The sequence below is a fragment of the Agelaius tricolor genome, unplaced genomic scaffold, assembly GCF_023055355.1.
Source record: "Agelaius tricolor isolate 1412-34295 unplaced genomic scaffold, bAgeTri1.0.p SCAF_3, whole genome shotgun sequence".
Taxonomy (NCBI): Eukaryota; Metazoa; Chordata; class Aves; order Passeriformes; family Icteridae; genus Agelaius; species Agelaius tricolor.
The window spans coordinates 5,037,995-5,047,461 of record NW_027269263.1 but is presented as its reverse complement, the minus strand read 5'-3'; the positions used below and the strand labels follow the sequence as shown (position 1 = coordinate 5,047,461).

The 9,467-nt window shown below is 44.2% G+C and overlaps 1 protein-coding gene across 5 annotated transcripts in view; it reads left to right on the top strand.

Annotated features, from left to right (window-relative positions):
* Positions 1-896: 896 nt before the first annotated feature.
* The window catches only part of IQSEC3 (IQ motif and Sec7 domain ArfGEF 3), a 99,733-nt gene continuing 91,162 nt past the window's right edge, over positions 897-9,467 (top strand). For 2 of the 5 annotated variants that reach the window (XM_071422257.1, XM_071422256.1), the window contains exon 1: positions 897-1,532. In XM_071422257.1, coding sequence (XP_071278358.1) covers positions 1,021-1,532 — 512 coding nt within the window. In that variant the 5' untranslated portion in view covers positions 897-1,020. The remainder of the gene's footprint in view (positions 1,533-9,467) is intronic. The other 3 variants (XM_071422258.1, XM_071422255.1, XM_071422260.1) reach the window with 3 other exon arrangements.

Sequence of the window (9,467 nt, the reverse complement as noted above, 5' to 3'; positions counted from 1 at the left end):
AGTGGCTGAGGGAGCTGGGGGTGTTTAGCCTGGAGGGGAAGAGGCTCAGGGGAGACCTTGTACCCCCTACAACTCCTGCAGATAAGAGGCTGTAGTGGGGTGGGGATCAGGCTCTTCTCCCAGGAAATCAGTGACTCCGCAAGGGGAAACGATCTCCAGTTGCTCCAGGGGAGCTTTAGGTTGGATATTACAAAAAATTTCTTCACTGCAAGAGTAGTTAAGCATTGGCTTAAAGCACAGGCTGCCCAGGGAAGTGTGGAAGTCCCAAACAGAAGCAGACATGGCTTTTAGTGCAATGATTTAGGGGGCATGGTGCTCTTCAGTCAAAGGTTGGGTTCATGATCTTGGAGAACGTTTCCAACCTTAATGATTCTGTTTCTAATCAGGTGAGCTAAAACCAGGGACGTTATCAACACGGCAGCCAAAACTAAACACAATTACTCAAATCATTTTAGAAAAAAAAAAAAAAAAAGAAAGAAAGAAACAAAGAAAGAAAGACATCGCATAGGCATCCTGGATAACGAAATCGCAAAGGCATCCTGGATAACGAAAGCACAGCAAGACTCAGAAAGGCCACTCAGGGATTCGGAGCCCGGGTACTGGAGGGGTTGCGAAGGGCTCCGCAGAGGGCTCGCCCCGGCACCGGCCGCTCCGTTCGGCAGCGCAGCCGGGCGGCACCGGCACCGGGGCGCGGCGGGGTGGGCGGAGGGCGGCGGCGGGCAGAGCAGCCGAGGGACCGCCGGGTCGGGACCGGGGGTCGGACGGGACCCGATTCCCGATTCCCGGCACACGCGCGTGCGCGGCGCGGCCGGGGGCGGGCTCGCGCGGGGGCCCCTCCCGCCCGCTCCCGCTCCCGCTCCCGTTCCCGCCCGGCCGCGGGAGCGCGCGGCCGCCGGCGGCGCGGGTGCGCGTGCCCGTGCCCGTGCGCGTCCCCGCATCCCGCGCCGCCGCTGCCGCCGGAGCGCCGGCGGGAGGGCGGGCGGGCGTGCGGGCGGCGGGGCCCGCGGCGGCGGCCGGGGCATGGAGAGCCTGCTGGAGAACCCGGTGCGCGCCGTGCTCTACCTGAAGGAGCTCACCGCCATCGTGCAGAACCAGCAGAGCCTCATCCATACCCAGCGCCAGCGCATCGACGAGCTGGAGCGGCGGCTGGACGAGCTGAGCACCGAGAACCGCAGCCTCCGCGGGCAGCAGCAGCAGCAGCAGCAGCCGGCGGCCCCCGCCGAGCCGCCCGCGGCCCCCGCCGAGCCGCCCCAGGCTCCCCCGGCCGAGCAGCCCCCGCCGCCGCCAGCGGGCCAGTCCGAGCCGCTTCAGCACCACCAACAGCTCCCGGCTCAGCCGCCGCCGCCCGCGGGCAAAGCGGCACCGGCGGGGCCCGGCGGCGGCGGGAGGGCTGCCGGCCACCAGCACCCCGCGGCGCAGCCCCACCAGCACCCCGGCGAGAAGGACGGCAGGGACAAGGGCTGCTGTGCCGCGCTGCTCCAGCACAAGACCCCCCAGGCCATCGGCAAAGGCGTCCTGAGCCGGAGAGCGGAGTAAGTGCACAGGGGAGAGGGGGCGGGCAGGGGTGGCGGCTCCCTCCGCGCCCGCATCCAGCCGGGAACTGGGTTATACCCCCGTGCAGCCTCGCAAGGAGGGAGAGGCAGTGTGTGGGTGGGTGGGGAATCCCTCCCTCGATGCGTTCTCGGGGAGAGCAGGCACGGTGCGAAGAGGAGCAAGGATGCTGCTTCCGAGACGCATCAGCCTCCCGCTTCACTGCGCTCATTCCCGTGGAGAAGTGTCTGTACCCCTTGGGCAGCGCACACACGGCATCGTGCCCTCATTGTCTGACAGAAATAAATAACTCCGTGATCGACGATGAGTGCGGCTTAGCCTCGCAAAGCACAGCAGCGCTGTGGTCGCTTCTGCTTGCCTTAAGTTGCTGGTATCTGTCTAAAAAACCCCCATCCTCCCTGGAGTGAGCTGGGGTTTTCCTGCCCTCGCTGATGTAAGGGGTGCATTACATTGCACGTGATGTATACAGATGCAGTGCTTAGGTTTGACATTTAGGGTGCTTATCACCCTCGCGTGTGGGTTGTCTTTGTTTTTTGGATTTGGGGTTTTTTTGGTGCGTGGCATCTGACACTGATCCAGCTCTCCAAAAGGACAAAGTATTTTTTGCTGGTGTCTCATCTTCAGTGAAGAAAGCTTGACTACTAGTATTGGATACTGAAATGCATTGGGTGTGCATGAATGTATAGTAAACAAGGATGAGCATTCCAGCACTATAGGTGGAGAGGGCTACTGTTGAAGAGCAACATTCTCTTGGATTATGTATTCACTATGTGCCATCAGTTCACCAGCTGGTAATTACAGCTGCAGTCAGTATTGTAATTTCCTTTGTTTAGGCACTTGGAAAGCAGGGGGATGTTTTCTGGTTGAAAGCCAGAGTTAGTAAAGTTAGAAGGAGAAGGAGCATAGTTTCTGCTGTGGCTTCTTTTAGATAAGAAAGAAACTAACTTAAGTAGTAAAACTAGATCAAATATCTTTCCTAGAATTGTCTCTATCGTCTTTGTTATAGGGATGTTAAAACAATTGAAGTGCACGACACACAAGTACATATGAAGCACACAAATGAAGCCTTTTGACAATTTCAATAAAGGGACCCTTCTCTCTCGTGTTTGTTTTGAATACACAAGCAGAACTACAACGTTGAGCTGGGTTTTCCACTGGTGTAAGCAGAGTTACACCACTTCATAACAGCTCAGCATCTATCATGTGATTCTGTGAAAATCAGTGAAGGTATTGCTATTGAAAGAAAGGCTATTAAAGGAATACGTACGGTCAAGGCATGCTTGGATCCCAAAAAGCATCTGCTTGCTTCTAAAATACTGCACTGTAAGACTCAATTTTTCAATCACAACTTAGAGGAAGTGAGTGGGCTCCTCAGAGTATTAATGCAGGTAGTAAGCCTTTGCAGGATCTGGCTCTTATTCATCATGAAATAGCTGGAGTTTAAAAAAAGAAGTGGGGCCAGATCCTGAACTCATGCCAATTGGTGTAAATCCAGAATAACATAGTCTGAATCCCTCAAGTCAATCCACTAAGAAACCCAAATAAAAATGCATAATCAACGCTATTGTTTTTTAAGGAGTGACTCCCTGCAGTGAAGGCTCTGTAAGAAGCATCATCTCGGCAAGGGCTTTCCTTGCTTCTGCACAGAGTTTCTAACATACGTCATTACACAGACTGAGAAATCAATTTCTCTGCATAAGACTAAAGACTTCCTCCTTATCTGAGCTCTTTTTGCACTGGGGTTTGACTGGGGGAAGAAGTGTAGGGTTTTTTTTCCTTCATGCCAAAATGCACGAAAGAGAAGAGCATTAAGAACCCAGCTGATTGCTGGTATATCATATGATGATCTTTCTGTTTCAGAGAGGTAGGGAGAAGGTTGGATGGAGCCTTTTTGTGGAAAGTCAGGGCTGCTGCTGGGGATAACAGAGCAATCCCTGCAGCGTTCTTCACTCAGGAAGATTAAAATAGACTGCTACTGTTTCCTTCTATAGCTTAGGCAAACCAAAATCTTTGTATAGAAAAGGAAATATGAGAGATGCTAAACAGTCTACATTTCTCATTTCTGCGGGTTCTTTTTTTCCCCCCACTGATTTTGTACACTGAGTTTCACACTCTCTCGTCTCTGACTGTTAGAGGGAAAGCAAAGAGACTGCAAAATCTAACTTAAAGGCAGCTTGGATGGAGGGTGATGAGTCTTTCACCACCAATTAACAGGATGCCCAATATACCTTATGGTTCAGCTTGCCAACCTGTGAGTTGTATTTTTGCTTTTGTGTGACAGCAGGGGACATATATGTTAATACCTGCACAGACCAGGTATCTGCTCTCTCTTCCTTCCTCCCCCCACGTCCAAACATGTTTTTCCCTGTTATAAACTCTGAAATTCAATGTTATCTTTTTTTTTTTTTCTTAGCCAAGAGTAGAGGACTGACTGCTCACTACAGAAAATGGCCACTCTAAATGGAACAAAAAGGATATTTTAGCATGTTTTGGGATACAGGGGCTAAAAGCAGGGGTTAAAGCAGCACCCAGGCAGTGCCCTGCTCTCTCTGCCCAGTAATGGAATTTCCTCTGCCTTCACAAAACAGGAGGTTCTGGCAATGTGTTTAAGGGTGGACTTGTTCTGGTCCTTCTCACCTCAGACACAGCCCATGGATTTTGCTCATTTTGAGTCAGGTTTGAGGGTTTTTTTGCAGCCCAGCTTACCTCAGGCTCTGGATAGAAGTGATGACCTGAGCTTTTGGACATGTGTGACTGTTCATGTCAGCTGGAACAGTCTTCTGCCAGGGATGTCTTCTGCAAAAGAAGCATCTCTCTTATTTTAAAGAAAACTTCAGTCTTTTTTTTTGCTGTTAGTTTTTGTAAAAATTGACAATTTTTTTTTCTTTAAAGCTTAAAAAAACCAAAACAACCAAACCCAACCAAAACCTACATTTTAAAAGGGAACAAAACCAAGATTATCTCTGTAAATGGAAGCATTCCTGACCTATGCAGAGGCCCCTAATTGTTGCTGCATGTCTTTGTGTGGGAAAGGTGGTACTCAGCTTTCCCGTGAAAGGAGAGGAGGCAAAGAAGAAAGATTTTTGCAGAGATTTTCAGCAAGAATTAGGCTGATTATTATTCCACGGCATCTGTCTCTTTCTACCTTAGGAGGCTATTGCATAAGCACCTCACAGTTTTAAAAACAAAAAAATAAGGTCATTCGTCATGGAATGTTTTACTTCAAAAATACAGGTTGCCAAATTAGCATAGCTCAGATCACCCTTACCACGCAGCCTCTTGTCTTAAGGGACCATGCCAAAGTGTCGGCAAATTCTGTGAATATAAATTTTCCATCCCTTTTTATCAGAACACAACCTTCCTTGCCAATCCCCAGTACCCTTCATTGAGTATCAGGGAAATGCCACAGGGTTGAATTTAGCAGATTAAGTCTAAATGACCCAAATCCTGCTGGCTTTTATCAGAGGAACTCTCAGTAGGAGCTGTCTATAGAAGGACTTCTGTTCTGAGCCCAGGAATTAGCAGGAAAACTCACTCTGATAAATACAATTAGAATAATAGCTAATAATCCATTATAGCTCCTTCCATCAAAAGACATGGCTGCAATTCACAAACATTCTGTATTAAAGTGGCATTAAAGTCTTCCTTTAACCATGTCATCAGCAGTGAAAAGAAGACATAGAAACAGTCTTTGTCTAGCATGACATAATGGATCTAAGTATTGTCTTTGAATTATTAGCCTGTGTTTGGTCTACAAGATAACTCTTCATGTAAAACAAACTCCATGAACTCTTAGAAGAATTTTTCTAAAGTCACATTTTCCCAGAGGTCTTAAAGCTCATTTTGGATTTGCCTTAGACTGAAATCTATATAATTTTATTTTGTACTGGATCGGGATAGAATTTTTTATCTTAGTAAAGAGGCAAGTTTTAAAAGATGATGTTAGAGTCACTTATTGCTCTTGTGTTCTGAGACTGTTTGCTGTTTTTTTTGTTAATTTCAAAAGCTCAATTATGTAACTTTAAAATGAAGATATTGCATATGCAGAGGTGCTGTTTTCCATAATTTTTCTTTTTAACTATGCGTTGATGTTCTATTCTATGGATTATCTCCAGGGTAAAGACATTAGAAAAAAATCCTACTGATTTCAATGGGAGCTAACAACAACTGTAAATATTATGGTTTACCATTAACATATTTTGCTATATTTGCGCATTGCACCAGCACAAAAAAAACCTGCAGCAATTAAAAAAGAAGATCAGAACAATTCCAAATGGCTCGTGTACCCCAGATATCCATTATTTTTTCACTTTGGGCACACAAGGAATGCTACTTTTGCCCTCTTCTTTCAGTGCCTCCAATTTCCTCCAGCATATTTCAGGGTTTAACTCCCCTGAGCTTTCACACACCAGAAATAGTTGCATTGGTGCTGCCCTGGGTTCTGCAAATCCCTGCTAGCAATGTTCTGTCTCAGCATCAGAAGTTATTTGGAGTTGAGTGCTGTAAGCAGGTTTCAAATGACAGAGGTCTGCATTGGCACAGCTTCACAGATGCTAAAGTCCTGCTTAGATGATTTTGGCATAAAGAGCACACTGAGAGGAAAACAGAAAGTAGACTCTCCTTGACTACATCTAATTTAAAGATACATCCATGCTGCTACCATTGCAGTCAGCTAAGACATACTTTATAACATATAACATACACTCACAATCAGCTAAGACATACTTTATAACTTCCATTTCAATAAGCTAAGACATACTTTATAACATATAACATATACTTGCAATCAGCTAAGGCATACTTTATAACTTTCATTGCAATCAGCTAAGACATACTTTATAACATATACTTTATAACTTGCATTTTACCTACAGCAGGGCCTGTAAAATGCTGGGCAGAGGAGTATGGAGTTAGTGATTCATGACAATATTTCAGAAATAATAGATGTAGTGAGAGATGGAAAAGCATTTAGCTTAGCAAGGGCTCAGGATGAAGTTCTAGCTATAAAATTGCTGAGTAAGGACAGCACAAGGACTTCCACAGGGAGAAGACTTCAGTAGGATGCTGTATAAAGTCCCAGCCAGAGCAGAACAGTGTCAAGGCTGAAATTTCTATTGTGGGAAATATTCCTGGTGGGATGGGAGCATCAGGGAGTAATATCAAGGAAGGAATTCTTGGGAAACAATGTCTAGCATGCTTTGGAATAGCAAAGATTTGTACTCATAATTTAGCAAGATGAGCTAGGGGCTGAAAACAACAGCCAAAAGCTGAAATTTAAAATACTTAAATAAGAAGGGATGCAAATGCATTATTTTGTGGAGTTTTTTTGTTTTGTTTTGTTTTTTAATAAGATGGTGACATTTTTATGTCACTCAACCTTTCTTCCATATGCTTTGTGTGGACCATTTGCTGTCGTTTCCCAGGCAGATCCAAGTTAAAGCTCTGTGAGAAGACTTTAGGACCAGGGGACTCACATGGCGACACAGTTAGCATTCAAAATAATACACACAGGGCTGGTTGGAAAAGTATTAAGGGGAAAATGTCCCAGCTGAGTCGGTGTTAACAATGTCCTTGAGAATTTCTGCCAGGGCCTCAGTGCCAGGTGGCTCTTGGGCTGGCTGTCCCACTCTTGGCAGCAACTTCCACATCCTTCATTAAATGATGTGCACAGGAACATACAGTTTAGGCATGGTTCAAACAGTTTGTGCATGCAGAAGGTGATATCTACTTATCTACTTATGTGAGAGAGACTGCACACATTCCCACCAACACCATATTTGAAATTATTTACAATTTTAGTCAGAATAAATCAGAGAAATCTCACTTCAGGATGCTCATCTAGTCCTTAGATAGTGCCAGAACAGAGCCTGTCAGCTGGAATTTGGGTCTTCTATTAATTATGGCATCTACTTACTCTTTAAAAAAAAGTTCACATGATAAAATGATGTGCACTTCTGCAAGCAAAAATACCTCTACACAAATATATAAATTAGACTGTAGAAATTTCTCAGCTGTAGTTTTTTTCCTTTTGCCTTGGAATGCAGGTTGAAACAGGAAAAAAGAGCTACTGCCTGTCTTTCATAATCTTTCTTTATATAGGGTTTATTCATCTTCTGCTTTCTCTGTTATTTTCCCTATAAATGCCATTTTAGATTGCTTGTTTTCTTCTTTCTTTCCTAGTTCAGCAGTGGTTTATTTCCTTTTTCCAGTCTCAGTTATGAAACCTTTTGTTTTTCTCCCTTAGGAAAACGTTATAGAAAGCCAGAAATAATTCTTTGTTTAAGAGATGGAAAATATTTTATTTGCTTTAGAATTACTTGTAGCCTGTGCTTGTTACTTGGTCCACATTACATGGAACCACATGAAAGCAACTAATAAAAAAATAAAAGTCATATATAAAGACAGAGTCTGAAAATTTTCTCTTTTTTTCCTATTTTTTTAAACATTATATATATACATACATATATATACACACACACATATATATATATATATTGCTTTTTTCCTCCTCAAAGAGATGTAACTTGAAACAAACTGGTATTATTCTTGTGTTCATCTATTCTGGAATATGTAATTTCATTTAGTTAAGCCCTTGGTGAGAATATGATAGTCTTGACTGTTGGATTTGTTCTGCCCAATGGCTCTATTTAAGATCTCAGTTCAAGCATTAGACTAGCAGTCCTAAAATCAAACTTTAATGCCTCCTAAATTTATTTTTAACAGACTTGTGATGCTGGACTGACCCTTTCATCTTTATGTATTCTAAGATCTGTGACAAAGCAGTTGGAGATCTATTGTTATAGACAGGAGTAGGCAGGTAGATCAGGAACAATCCTTTTTCTAAATTCCAGCATAGGAAGCAGCCTAAAGTTCCTGTCCTTTCTTGCAATGTGTACTGCAAAGCAATATGTATATTTGCACATAAAAAGAATGTATTTGCATGAGCATTTGTCCACAGCAGTGTCTCAGAGCCAAGCTGAAACAGCACCTAGTTTCTGTGCTTTTTACATACAGAAAAGCAAATCATCTGCTGGAGGAAATCAGTGCATCTTTACTGATTTCAGTACAGCCCTGACAATTTGCATCACCTGAGGATGGGAACCAGATTTTATGTATCTTTCCTCACACAGAAATACACATCCCTCCACTGGTGCAAATGAGTGCTGATAGCAGCAATGGATAGCAATGCACAGAGATAATAGTGAACAATGAGAAAACCATTAAGCAGCATTCTCATTCTCCCTGTAATAGGTTTCTGATGTTCTCTTACAGTATTTTAATACAAGGTGGTAGGAGTTTTGTTGCTTCAGGGTTATAAAGGCATATTTGCTCTTTAGATAATGAATTTTTTTTTATTTTCTCTGTGCTGTGTTTGCTCAGCCTGCTTCTTACACAGGTGTTATTGTATTATTTTATGCTCATTGCTCAGCCCTTATTTTCATGTGGTCTGAAGTTGCACTTTCTGAGAGAAATAGAAGTGGATCAATATCTTCCATGATTAATCACATCTAAGAGAGACCATTTTGATGAAATTGAAGTGATTTTAAATACAAAATTAAATCTTATCCCTCCTGCCCTCTTCCAGCTGAAAACAAGGGGTTCTGTGATCTGCAGAACTAATGAAGCTTGCCTTCCAGAAGATTTGTGTCACAGTTACATTTTCTGATGCATATCAAGATGTGAGTTCTGATCTAAGCTTCTCCTGGTGCTGAGGCTTTTATAACATCTCACTCCAACATGGAGACTTCTCTGTGGAGAAATGGCTTCAGTTCACTCAGCAGCAGCCTTTTCCTCATAGGAGAACCCACAAAGTTCTCTCTGTTACACCCTGCCAGCTACTTTTATGGAACTTGTTAGAGGTTAGTATCTCTGAAATCACTGTAACTGACTCAAACTTGGTTGAAACTCTCTGTAGG